The sequence below is a fragment of the Podarcis cretensis genome, assembly GCF_951804945.1.
Source record: "Podarcis cretensis genome assembly, chromosome: 13".
Lineage (NCBI taxonomy): Eukaryota > Metazoa > Chordata > Lepidosauria > Squamata > Lacertidae > Podarcis > Podarcis cretensis.
The window spans coordinates 43,429,556-43,443,144 of NC_137182.1; the positions used below are offsets into that span (position 1 = coordinate 43,429,556).

A 13,589-nucleotide genomic window follows, 5' to 3' on the forward strand; every position below is an offset into this window, starting at 1 on the left:
TGGACACAGGAAACAGGCCTTGTACTGAGTCAGGGCATTGGTCCATGTAGCTTAGCATTGCCTACACTGACTGGCAGCAGCTCTCCGGGGTTTTTCAGACAGGCAATGTTCCCAGCTATGTCTTGAGATGCCAGGGATTGAACCAGTGACCTTCTACATCAAGAATGGGCTGGTGCAGGAGCCATATACAATTTTACCCCCCTCTAGCCTCTCTGTCTAGCCCTCAGAAATCTCCCCGGACCTCCTATCCTGAGTAGTTTCACCTAGCTGGAATGTGTCCTTAAACTGTTGCAGATCTGTGTAGAAGTTTAGGACCAGTGAGATTGCCTTATCACCACACGTGTCCTCTCTCGACTGTTTCGGTTGCCGGAATTGGCACTCCTTCAGGTTCCACAGGCCTTAATGGTTGTAAGGCCTCAATCGTTTAGTGTGGCAGGCAGGATAGGCTGAGGTCACCCAGTGAGCTTGGTGGCTGTGTTGGCATTTGAATTTAATTATATAATAACAATTTATTATTTATATCCCGCCCATCTGGCTGGGTTTTCCCAGCCACTCTGGGCAGCTTCCAACAAAAGATTAAAAATATATTAAAACATCAGACCACATTTGAACCATGGTCTTCCAGGTCCCCATATCCAGCACTCTAAGCCCTGCACCACACTGGCTCCTCACAGCACGGCCAGCGGTCAGGGATGATGGGAACTATAGCCCAACAACATATTGAGGGGAGCACATTAGTCTGCCTGAAAAATACAGGAGACTGATTAATTTATGGGTCAGCAAACTAAGGTCCGCAGGCTGGATCAGGCGCAATTGCCTTCTAGATCCAGCCCGGGGATAGTCCGGGAATCCAGGCAGCCGACATAGCGCGCACAATGGTTTTTGCGACTCAGCCAGGCTTGGGGGGGTCAAAAGTGAGGCAGGCGGCTGCTCAAGACAAGCCCCTTCTCCGTCTGCTGTGTGCAGCAATCTTTTCTTCCAGGGTGGGGAAGGGGGAAAAGGAACCACAGTTCGGATTTCCACCATGGAGCAGCCAGCGACTGACCTCAGGAAGGGCAGTTGCGGCAGCAGGGGCTTGGAGCCGCCTCAGGAGCAACACCCACTGGTATCTGTAGCGGCAGTGCTCCCCGCCAGAGGAAGTGGGGAGCGCCTGGGCAGCTGCACTCCAAAGCAGTTCTGCACTCTGCTGGGGAAGCTGCTCATTAGCTACACGGTGCGAGCCATGGAAAGGTAAATAGCCGCTGCTACCTTGTCTTCCCTCACACGGGGAAAAGAACATTTTTGCTTGAGCAGTGCCGGCCTGACTTAGCATGGCCAATGGCTTTTCCCTTCACCCACACATGTGCACACGCTCTCCAGGGCTGACAGGAATGGCGCACTTACCTCAGCCCCCCACCCTGCCTTACGAGAGACACAATAACTGTCAATGCGTAAAACGCAAAGGAAGCAGCGTGGTTTTTTTTATGAGGGAACACCCCCCCCATCACATTTGGGCAACATTGGGGTTGGTCACAATAAGGGTTTTTGCCAAAAATGTGGGTCAAAATCATGGCAACATATAGTCCTGCCCCCCCCCCACAAGGTCTGAAGGACAGTGGACCGGCCCCCTGCTGAAAAAGTTTGCTGACCCCTGGTTTAATTCTTCGTTGTATGTCAGAGAGTTTAAAACCCACAGTGCTGTTTCAGGAGGCGGTATAGCCAACAATAAAAGGCTACATACATTTAAAGAACCCCCAAGAATCCTGGGAGTTGTAGTTTACCCCTGGCAGAGCTACATTTCCCTTCACCTTTAGCAACCCACAGGCTTCTTTGGGGGAAACCCTGTTCATGTATGCAGGGGAAACGCTGAAAGCTAGTGTTGCAGAAGAAAAGTGCTGAAACCCAGTGGTGTAGCGTGGGTTGTCAGCACCCGGGGCAAGGCAAGTAATTTGCACCCCCTAACCCATGGATTTGCGCCCCCTTACCCGTGGATTTGCGCCCCCTAACCCTAACCCCCAGATGTTGCGCCCGGTGCCGCCGGCCCCCCTGCACCCCCCACGCTACGCCACTGCTGAAACCTCACATATCTTCTACTCCTTCTGTGCTCCGAGAAAACTGCACCAAATGTGCATGTTAATGGGTAAACAGTTCTGCCCTGAGAACAGTTCTGCTTTCAAGCTATGCCACAGAGCAGGTATAAACCTGACAATACCCACCTCCTCCTTAGAAACGCCACTTTCCCCCTTTGCCCCACGTTTTTTGTGTGTGTGTGGTAATGAGTCACCGGAATGTTGAAGGAGCCGAGTTTTAATTCTGACCCACGTGGCTGTAGCATTGGAGAGAAGAAAACGAGGCCATCTGCAAAGAACAAACTGTCCCGCGGCCCGTCTGCAGTGCAATGTTTTAAGAAATGCTGATGGACTTGTCCCTTCGCTGGTGTGCCAGCTGTGTGTCGCAAGGAAGTATTGGGTAAGGTATTGTAAGGGACATCCAAATTATTTTGGAACGCAGATGATATCCTCAACCCAAATTGTTTCCATTAACATACTTGGGAGACGCTGTTCCAAAAGATAAAAGAGAAATCATTAATGCGTATGGTTTGTAGCAACAAGGATACTTTATGCCAAGTACTGGCGAGGTGGGAAGAGAAAGAAAGGGCGCCCTCAATTATGAGAGGGTTATATGAAGTATATGGGAGTCTGTAACTCCAAGCAGGATGCTTTGGGATAATCTAAGAGGGAAAAGAATGAGCCCTGTTTAATAATAATAATAATAATAATAATAATAATAATAATAATGCCCCGCCCATCTGGCTGAGTTTCTGGGCACCTTCCAGCACAAATAAAAACATAATGTCAAACATTAAAAACTTCCCAATACAGGGCTGCCTTCAGATGCTTTCTAAAAGTTTTGTAGTTCTTTACCTCCTTAAAATATATTGGAGATGACTGCTAGTGCTAACCCTTTTCCAGTTTTGTAAAGCCTGTAATTCACCAGAACCTAGACTGGTTCTTGTTTTTATTTTGCACTGATATGTCTTTTACCCCAGATAATTCTCTCCCCCCCCCCTTTACTAATTTTATCAGAAGTATACACTTACACCTACACCCACGTGTGTGTGTGTGTGTGTGTGTGTGTGCGCACGCATAAGAACTTAAGAAGAGCCTGCAGGATCAGGCCAATGGCCCATCTAGTCCAGCATCGTGTTCTCACTGCAGCCAGCCAGCAACTGCAGAGGGCACAACATGGCTATCATAGCTAGTAATCACTGGTAGCTATCTCTTCCATGAATTTATCCAATCCTCTTTTAAAGTCATCCAAGTTGGTGGCCCTGACTTGCCTCCTGGGGGAGCAAGTTCCATATACAGTGGTACCTCGGGTTACATACGCTTCAGGTTACATACACTTCAGGTTACAGTCTCCGCTAACCCAGAAATAGTACCTCGGGTTAAGAACTTTGCTTCAGGATGAGAACAGAAATTGCACAGCAGCAGCAGGAAGCCCCATTAGCTAAAGTGGTGCTTTCAGGTTAAGAACAGTTTCAGGTTAAGAACGGACCTCCAGAACGAATTAAGTTCTTAACCCGAGGTACCACTTTATACGTAAATATCTGTTAACTTACTTGTTAACTTTATTTGAAAGCAATAAAAAACGAAGTGCTCCTCTTTCCACCTGCCTTCTCCCCCCCTCCCCCCATCTCAGTTCCTCTCTGTGTTTATGCTCCAGGTCAGGGGTCAGCAAACTTTTTCAGCAGGGGGCTGGTCCACTGTCCCTCAGATCTTGTGGGGGGTCTGACTATATTTTTTTGGGGGGGGGAATGAAGGGATTCCTATGCCCCACAAATAACCAGAGATGCATTTTAAATAAAAGGACACATTCTACTCATGTAAAAACACGCTGATTCCCGGACTGTTCGCGGGCTGGATTTAGAAGGGGATTGGGCTGGATCTGGCCCCCGGGCCTTAGTTTGCCTACTCATGCTCCAGGTGTTTCTGCCCCCACCCCCATGCAAATCCCCTTGTTCTCTTTATGGCCCATTGGAAAAACCAGTCTGGACAAAAAGTTTTCCGAGAGTGTTGAGGGAATTCCCCTATGATGCAAATGAAGCTGGCGAAGAGGAGATTAAAGAGCCCTTTTCCAGAGGTGTAGCCCTGTCCTAAAGAGGGCACGCCCATACTTATTTCTCATTCCGTTCCCAGTTCTCAGGCCAGAACCTGGGCACATTTCTGTCCCCAGCTCAGCCGCCTCCATCGTACTCTGCTCCTTCCTCACGTTTTTCAGAGGCTGAGCTCTCCAGTCACATAGAACCACAGAACTTGAAAAGACCCCTGAAGATCATTGCCCCTATCACCTTACTTAAAATTCCATAATCTCTGAATATAAGAGAAAAGGAGGATATTATTCATGGCTGCATGCCCACCAGTCTGTGGAAGAGCATTCAAAGCATATCCACACACACACCCTGCCACCACCAAAAAAAAAAGATTATTCTTCACAGACCTATAATTCCCAGCACCCTTAACAAACTACAGTCCCCAAGTTTCTTTGTAGGGGACAAAGATATGCTTTAAAGGTCATCCTCAGACCCTGGAAAAATGCCACATATAAAAAGCTTCCTGTCTTTTCCAGCCCCACATTCCATAATCTCTAGCTTTTTAGTGACATAAACATTCCCAGCAATGTTCAAGGTGCTGTAAAAAAAAGGGGGGGGGACTTGAATGATTCAGCCTGAATTTTTCGGTTCCTTGAACCAGTTACATCTGGCTTTGACTTCTGCCTGCCCTCTCCTCCTTCAGTAGCTCAGGCCGGGCTATAATTAACCTCACCAGTTTCCACGTGGGCCAAATTCCCCAGAGGTCAACACTCCAGCTACGGGTTCTTCATAGGCTAAGGAAAGCCCCCCCTGCCTGGACAGGCCCAACAGGTGAGAGACTTGAGTTTGGGACCCCCCAGGATGGTACTGAGCAGCTCAGCAATGCCGGGAGTATTTAGAAAGAGCTTTATTGTGGGGCAAGGGGGAGGGTTAACTGTGGGGGATGGTGGTCTGTCCTATGGGGTTTGGATATATGCACACTGCCTTTTCCCCAATTAAGCTCTCAAGAAAGGCAGGTGTCTTAACTGCATCTCAGCCTAAGGTTTTGCAACTTAAGCGCCTACGGCAGTTTTCTAAGAATGTACCAGGTGCGAAAGCACAACACAAACGGACATCCAGCCCTCCTCCTCACAAACTGAGTCATACAACACACTCATGCACGCACAACACATTACAGCAACACAGGTATGTCCCTGAGGAGACACCACAAAAATGCCGCACTGGCTAGAACATTGTGATCACTCTGGTTTCCAAGAAATTTGCACACAGCTTCACCGCATGTTCTCCGATTCGGATCACACACACATCACGCAAGTGTAACATGCACACTCTTTGCAGCTGTAATTAAAGCACACATGCTTTTTATGCATCATCTACATAACACCCACCCACACCGCCAAAGGTTTTCCAGTGTTAACTGCAGGGGAAATGAGGGTGCTAGAAGGCAGGCTGGCAGCAGGGCTAGTTTCCCCTTCCTTTCTCCTTTTCCAGCCATTCTTCTCATTTGGGAGAGAGACACATGGTGATTGAGAGAAGTGGACGATCCTGCCATGTTACCGGTGTCAAAATAGATTGAGTTTTCCACTGAGGCAGCTTTGGTCCACAACACTGTGTTGGGAGGCAACCACCTCAGGTTCAAGGATGGGTTTCATAGGGCTCAGCAGTTTAATAATAATAATAATAATAATTTATTTATACCCTGCCCATCTGGCTGGGTTTCCTCAGCCACTCTGGGCGGCTTCCAACAGAACACTAAAGTACAATAACCTATTAAACATTAAAAGCTTCCCTAAACAGGGCTGCCTTCAGGTGTCTTCTAAAAGTCTGGTACTGTAGTTGTTTTTCTCTTGAACATCTGGTGGGAGGGCATTCCACAGGGCGGGTGCCACTACCAAGAAGGCCCTCTGCCTGGTTCCCTGTAACTTGGCTTCTCGCAGTGAGGGAACTGCCAGAAGGCCCTCGGAGCTGGATCTCAGTGTCCAGGCTGAACAATGGGGGTGGAGACGCTCCTTCAGGTATACAGGACCGAGGTTGTTTAGGGCTTTAAAGGCTCCTGGCTGTAGTTTTCTATTAGAGAACAAAGCTGTGAGGCCTGGCCTGCTTCTCCATTAGTAGCTTGTTGCCTCAGGTGCAGTGGAGAATACCGGTTTTGCTAATATTGAAATAGTAGTCAGTTGTGCCAGTTCAATTAGATTCTCCACATGGAACAGTACAGACGCCATTTTATCCTTCGCCTCAGGCAGCAAAGTGTCTCAGAGAGGAGACATGGGACACATTCACACCATAGATATAAAGCAGGGGTGCCATTTACAGGGGCCGTGGGTCTCCTCCCAATATATTTAAGAAGATTTGAGATCCGTCCCCCCAAATCCTGTGGAAATCCTCAAAAGGACATGCCAGGATGAAGATGCTTGGCCCTGTCATGTCCTTTTGAGGATCGTCAAAGGGACGCATGGGGCTAAGCATCTATGTTCCGCACGTTCCTTTCACAAAGCTAAGGCAGCTGGTGGTGGGTCGGTGAGGGATGGCGGGCTGAGTTCGCCTGGCCAGGTTGGGGGGGGGTGTGGCACATGTGTGCCGTCATGCATGTGCAACGGGCCCCCACAATGTTGGGTGCGACTTGGCGCCTATGATATAAAGCACAACGGCATCACTTTAGACAGTCATGGCTTCCCTGTCGTCGTCCCCACAGAATCCTGGGAGATGTGGCTTGTTAAGTGTGTTGAGAGTTTGTTAGGAGAGCCCTATACGCTTCCCAGAGCCACAATTCCCAGAGTGCTTTAACAATCAGTACAGGGAACTATGGAGCCTGCCCGCTGATTTTCCTGCAGAGCCCAGAGCCTCCATGGAGGTAGGGAAGGGCTTGAAGAAGCCAAGTGGGCAGATGGAACCAGAGGTGAGAGTGAATGAATGGGAGGGTTCGGTTTTGCTACCTAAAAACCAGGCGCTGCCTTTGCAAATGGGATCCGACTCACCCACCCGGAGTGTGCGTTTGCAACCCCGACCTTGCCGCAACATGAATGAGTCTCGCAAGTGAGCATGCTGCACCTCTTCTTTAAAAGCTTAGTGGGTGGAGCATGGAGAATAGTTTCCGTCCATTTCTGAACTTCTTGCTTGCTCTTGAACTCCTGAACCATGACTCCCGAGTCTAGTGTCTGCTGCTGTTATTTCTCTGAACTTATAGACAAGTAAGAGCCTCTGTTTGGGGGCAGGACCCAGGACAGTTAAGGGCACTGGGAACTGTAGCTCTGTGAGGGGGTAAACTACAATTCCCAGGATTCTTTGCGAGGAATGTTCTTTTAATGCATGGTGTGTACACAGCCGTAGACAACTATTTTAGAATATTTTACACTGGAAATCTTTATTATTTTTTGGTGTGAAATATTATCATGGTCGCAGCTGTCGGGAAAGGAAGCTCTGTCACCACACAAGCAATTGCGGTGTGGACTGTGGTAGTGTTTTAAATTTGGGTTACTTGAGGGCGTGTTTTGGGATGCAGCTGTGCATCTCCGTCTCCAGTTCTACGGCATTCCTTCACCTTCAGAAAGTTCTTCCTGGTGTTTAGTCGGAATCTCCTTTCTTGCAACACGAAGCCCATGGTTTGGGTCGGACTCCCTCAGAAGGTGGTGTGGTGGACTCTCCTTCATTGGAGGTTGGATGGCCACCTGTCATGGATACTCTAGCATGAGATCCCGGCATTGCAGGGGGCTGGACTGGATGACCCTCAAGGGTCCCTTCCCCTCTGCAGTTCTATGATTCCCCAGTGCTGCATTGCCTTATGATTTCCATTCATTCTCTTCCCCCAGGGCAGTCTTCTTTTCAAGAGGCGATGTCATGCACTGACAGCCCCTCAGAGGGCGCTGTGGGGCAGCAGCTGGAGCTGCGGAATGAAGGCCACGCCGATGGGTTCTTTGCTGTGGCTCAGCAGCTGAGAGAACAGCGCCATCTCGTGGACGTGGTTGTCACCCTGGGCCTAAGGGACTATGACGCCCACAGCGCTATCCTTGCTGCAGTGAGCTCAGTCTTCCGGCAACGCTTGGAATGTGGGGAGCACGGCACGGTGGAGCTGGATGGTGTGACCACGCCATGCGGCTGGGAGGCCATCTTGAATTTTGCCTACGCTGGGGAGCTGGAGGCCACACCGGAGAAGGCTGGGGAGATCTTGGATGCCGCGGAGGCCCTGGGCGTCCCTCGCGTGGCCGAGATTTGCAAGGCAGTGTTGATTGGGATAGAGGCAGAGGACAGGCTGAGTCCAGAGGATGAGAAATGGGAGACACTGCGGGGCCTGGAAGAGCTTTATGAGAAAGGCATCGGCTGGGACCTGGAGCTTAAAGCTGAGGAAGATATCTATCAAGGTGAACAAGGCAGAGCTTGAGGGGAAGTCCCACATACTGATAGGAAAGGGATCTGTGAGGTGGGATAGAATGGGAAGGCTAGATGTTTTGGGTTGGGGACTATAGGTTCCTAACTGAGATATGGCTGTTGGGTCCCCTGATCTCATCTTCCCTCCTTCCAGTTCACCGACTAGCCTTGGCCTGCGGCTGCGAGTTCTTCCACGGCATGTTCACCAGCGGCATGAAGGAATCCCGCCAGGCGGACGCCCCTCTCTGCACACGCTTCACCTCAACTGATCTGGGCCTGGTCATCTCCTTCGTCTACTCAGGAACACTGGCAGGCGGATGGGACAACCTCTTTGATGCTGCCCAGGCTGCCCTCCAGTATCAGGTCTCCGGCATCTTGGAACTCTGCCTGGATTTTTTCCGCCACAAGCTGACTCCTGAATCCAGCTTGGATGTCCTCTCTTTCGCACGTGCCTACGGCCTTCATGATCTGGAAAGCGCTGCCGAGAACTTCGTGCTGAGGAACTTTGCTCACGTCACAAGGACGCCCAAGTTCCTGGACCTTCCAGCCAGCCAGCTTGTGCACTTCCTCAGCTCTGATGCCCTCTATATCCTCAATGAATTGGAGGCCTTCCAAGGAGCCGTCCGATGGCTGGAAGCTGACCGGGAAGGACGGATGGACCGTGCAGAGCAAGTCCTACGTTGCATCAGGTTCCCTCTGATGTCCACCCGGGAGCTCAAACAGGTTCGTGCGGTAGAAATGATGGCCTCCCCAGGCAAGCTCTATAGCCTCATGGTCGAGTCCTTAGCTAGCATCCCACCAGGCCCTTCCAAGCTGGAGCAACTCCCTTGCCGGGTGAGGTACCCAGAGAAGGTGATTGCCATCAGCGGAGGAGATACGCTGGCAAAGAATATGGCCACTCGCAGCCCTAGCCGGGACTTATGGTTCGCACACCGGTTCATTAGCAGCATCGGATTGGTCAAGCAGGTTGAGTGGCGTCGTCTTGGGGAGCTCCCAGAGGGGGCACGCTTCCGGCATGCTGTGGCAGTCAAGGACAACGTGATGTACATCTTTGGTGGAAAGGACTACTATGGGACCAGGGACACCATGTGCTCAGTGTTCAAGTGAGATGAGGATTCTTGCCTTTGGAATTAGAGTGGGTGAGAGGGAAAGAACCAGGTTGCAAGTTCCGCGATGTGAGAAGAGTTGTGGGTGGGGCATGGGAAGGATAAACAGGTCTTCAGAATCAGTATTTCAGCTGGGAGATCATCAGTACAGTTGCGTAGGCCAGAGTGGATGTTTGGAAAAGTAGTCTATTGAACAGGGTGATAAGGGGGTGAAAGAGGGGTGGGGGCAAAAGCAGGTGTCAGAGAAGGCGTGCAGCAGTCAGAATGTCCATAACTGGTGCTGGCCTGACCTGCAGAGTTTTATAGGGCTCTCTAGCCAATCAGGGCTGGGAGCCAATCAAAGCCTGGTACACAGGCAGTGAGAAAGATTAGAAGATCCCCTTGTGTCTCAGTCCTGATTGGCTGCAGCTTCCACCACCACCAGCCCCATTAGGTTTTGGCCCATCCCTGGGTTCCAGTAACATACGCCCTGGATGTTAGTGATTGACTGGCTCAAGAGAATGAAAAATAGATTGTTGGTGTGCTGCCCTTCTAGCAATCCATTGCTCTCTGATCAGGTTCCTCAAACAGGAAGGGACATGTTGCCTTTGGCAGCATTTGGCTGTCCAGAAATTTGACATGAATGTTCTAAAGCCACTGTGGAAAAGGTGGAAAGATGTGAAGGACAGACAACATAATGAGGGATGCTTCTGAACCTTTAATTTTAGGAACAGATTCAGAGTTGCGGGGATGTGGGGTTGCCTCCAAGCGCCATCTTTGTTCCCTGACACTCCCCTCTTGCAGGTTCGACCCTCTCTGTGGGAGTTGGGAGCGGTTGGCCGACATGACAAGTCACCGGAGCTATTTCCAGGTGCTCTACCAGGATGGCTTTTTCTATGCCCTGGGAGGCAGCTCCAACGATGCCTACTGCCTGGATACAGTGGAGTGCTATGACCCCCAGACCAATGCCTGGAGGTGAGGAATTGTGCGTTGGGGGGGGGGACTTTGTCAAACCTCACCTGGAGTCCAGTACCGGGTGCAGCATTTTCATCTGCATATAGACACATGGAATGGGTTCAGAGGAGGGTAAGCATCAGGAAAACAAGTCCAAGAGTGAAGGAACTGGATAAATTTTAACCCGGGGAGTAAAAGACTGAGGTGGGACCCAGGTAACAAATGATTTTGGGTGTGTGTGTGAGAGAGAGTGACAAAGTAAAATATTGAAACGAGGAACACAAGTTTCTCAGGAGCACAAAAAATGACAACAATAGTGCCTGTACATTTTGCCTTAATTTTCAGGTTGTACAGATGCTAGAAACTTAGGATACACTTTTAAAGTGGCATCACATCACTTTACACAGTTGTGGCTTACCCTAAGAAACTCTGGGAATTGTAGTTTCCTAGAGAAGTTAGACTGGCTCCCTCCTTGTGTTCTTCCGCCAGCCGATGAAGACCTTCATATTCCAACACGCTTTGGGGAACTGACTGTTTCTGAGGAAAGGGCTGGCACTCTGATGCTCCTATTGTTGCTGTGGTCGGGGGAACACCTCTTGCCATTATGAATGCCCTGGTTTAACCATGTGTTGTGTGAATAATATACATTTCCTCCCTGTTCCTTCCCACTAGGCCATGTGAACCTCTGCCCGCTCCGCTCTGTGGCCATGCAGCCTGCATCCTGGACGGAGTCATCTACGTCTCTGGGGGCAGTGACGGCTCGTGCCGCTGCCAGTCCTCCCTGATCCAGTACCGTCCGGGCGCAGCACCCATCCCGCTGGCCACGATGCGAGAGGAGCGCGCAGGCCACAACATGGAAGCTATGGGTGGGCACCTCTACGTGGCGGGAGGCCTGCGATGGCGGGATGGACACGGGGGCTACGCCGACCAGCTGGCCTGCGAAGTGTACAGCCCGGGCCTGGACGTGTGGGCCGCTCTTGCCCCTCTGCCACAGGCCCACGTCATCGCCGCCTCCGCCGTCTTGGACGGAGAGCTCTACATCATGGGAGGCTACAGCCACAACACCTATCGCGACACCCACCTGATCCACTGCTACAACCCGACCCATGACCGCTGGGTCAGCGTCGGGACACTGCCTCAGGCTTACGCAGACCTCAGGGCCTGCATCTTAGAAGTTCCTCCTTCTCTGAGGAGGAAACAGCCCTCGCCCTTAGATACGGCTAGTGTGGAGATCCCTGCTGATTCTTAGACAGAGTTGCCATATCAGTACTCCTGAAACGCCTCCCCAGTTTTCTGTGGAATCACCTGCACAGCTTTAATAGGGGCAGAAACTCTAGGAATGGTTCGCACATGCATGCGTGATTTCTCTGTGCTTGTGCAGCAGGGGCAAGGGGAGCTGGCAGTCCTTTGCACATTAACTGGACTCCAGCTCCCTTTAACCGTAGCCAGCATGGCCGGCTGTTGAGGATTATAAGAGCTGTAGCCTAAAAGGACCACTAATGGGTGCCAGGGTACCCACCTTCTATGGTTCTTGCAAAAAGTCCAAATGATTATCCCCTCAAAAAAAAAAAAAAAAAAAAAAAAAAAAAAAAACCAACAAGGCACAAACAGAAAGTTCTGTCTCCCTGCTCAACTTGTGGCTGAGCTTCCCCTACATTGAACACATCCCTTAAATGTGCTCACATTTCATTGGATGCTGAGACTTGACACGCAACCTCTGTTCTGAACTGAGCGGTGCAAAGAGCTTCCCTCTCAGAGTGACTGTGATGGTGGCTGGTGTAGGTGATGTGGCAGCCATTTTGGGTCATCTCACCTGCCTCATGGCCCCCAAAAGGTTGGCAATACCTCGTTCCCACACCCCTGCTGTATACTTCAGGGACTAGAGGACCCTCAAGGTCCCTTCCAACTCTACAGTGGTACCTCGGGTTACAGACGCTTCAGGTTACAGAAGCTTCAGATTACAGACTCTGCTGACCCAGAAATAGTACCTCAGGTTAAGAACTTTGCTTCAGGATGAGAACAGAAATTGTGTGGTGGCAGCGCTGCAGCAGCAGCAGAAGGCAAGGGAGGCAATGTGAGAATTCTGCCTGAGGTGTTAATACCGTTTGATGCTGCAGTTACCAAGAAATAGCCATGAGTTGTGTGAACCAGCCTGGTGCTTCTAATGGAACCGCACCAAGCAAAAACTAAACGGAAGCAGTGTTGTTTTTAAACCACCACTGCATTTCCACTATTCTTGGTTAAAGCTGCATTGGTTGAATTTCTGTCTGTTGTGCAGCTGTTAAAAAGGAAAGCACTTCTGTGAGGAACAAGCAGAGAGGCAAAATGCTGTGGGCGAGGGTGGGATTTTCCCCACTTCCTTCAGTGTGATGAAGTTATCAGAAGGAAGAGATGAATTCTTCAGTCTTGATTGGGGTGGAATCTTTTTGACTGGCAGGCCTTGGACTTGCTTGACTGCCTGGAGGAGAAAGAGGGTAATATTTAGGTTTGATGCTGCACCCATTTAGGCCCTGCCTACTGTTGCCCCCTCAGAAGAGAATGCAGCCCACCCTCTGAGAAAAGCTCACCACCCCCTGTGCTAGATAGGGTTCCATGCAAGAGCTACTAAGCAATGAGTTGCAAAATGATGTGTATACAACAATTAAGCTGCCCACTATTTAGCTTTAAAACACATGTTATCGTAGGCGGTGTTTTGCTTGTTTTAAAAAATACGGCTGTGATTAATCCTGCTCTTAAGGCACATTACTTCACTTTCCCATTGGGGTTGCCAGCTTTTCTTCCTGGATTTTATAATGCTATTGCAAGGCCCTTGCCAGATTTTCAAATGGGCCACTGCAGCTTTAAAGGCAGTCTGCAGACAATGCTTGTGTTCCTGCTGGTGTTCCTTAACCTGCTGATTCATGCATATCAAACATCTCCTAAAGGGCCACCCTCTGCTATACATTTAAAGCAATATCATACCACTTTAAATGGGTCAGGGTTTCCCCCAAAGAATCTTCAAGCACATTGGCTATTCTTCTACAGTCCTTCATTGCATATTTGCTGCGAGCAGATATGAAATATGAAAGATCAGAAAAGAGCTTCTTTGTGTTGACGAGATGAGTTTGTTTCAGTTT

The 13,589-nt window shown here is 50.0% G+C and overlaps 1 protein-coding gene across 2 annotated transcripts; it reads left to right on the forward strand.

Annotated features, from left to right (window-relative positions):
- The first annotated feature begins 4,850 nt into the window (after positions 1-4,850).
- On the forward strand, positions 4,851-12,037 carry KLHL33 (kelch like family member 33). Of its 2 annotated transcripts, none has more exons than XM_079950701.1 (5): positions 4,851-4,903; positions 7,879-8,427; positions 8,589-9,537; positions 10,324-10,494; positions 11,146-12,037. In XM_079950701.1, exons 2-5 carry the CDS (start codon positions 7,902-7,904, stop codon positions 11,720-11,722), a joined length of 2,223 nt encoding a protein of 740 aa, XP_079806827.1. In that variant the 5' UTR covers positions 4,851-4,903; positions 7,879-7,901; the 3' UTR covers positions 11,723-12,037. The 2 variants fall into 2 exon arrangements, with proteins under 2 accessions (XP_079806827.1, XP_079806828.1); XM_079950702.1 differs by lacking the exon at positions 4,851-4,903 and adding an exon at positions 6,874-6,968.
- The last annotated feature ends 1,552 nt before the right edge of the window (positions 12,038-13,589 follow it).

Excerpts from the sequence above, each read along its gene's own strand:
- KLHL33 (XM_079950701.1), top strand. The coding sequence starts at position 7,902 with ATGTCATGCACTGACAGCCCCTCAGAGGGCGCTGTGGGGCAGCAGCTG. Across the intron at positions 8,428-8,588 it reads TGAGGAAGATATCTATCAAG|TTCACCGACTAGCCTTGGCC; the intron begins GTGAACAAGGCA and ends CCCTCCTTCCAG. Across the intron at positions 10,495-11,145 it reads CCCCAGACCAATGCCTGGAG|GCCATGTGAACCTCTGCCCG; the intron begins GTGAGGAATTGT and ends CCTTCCCACTAG.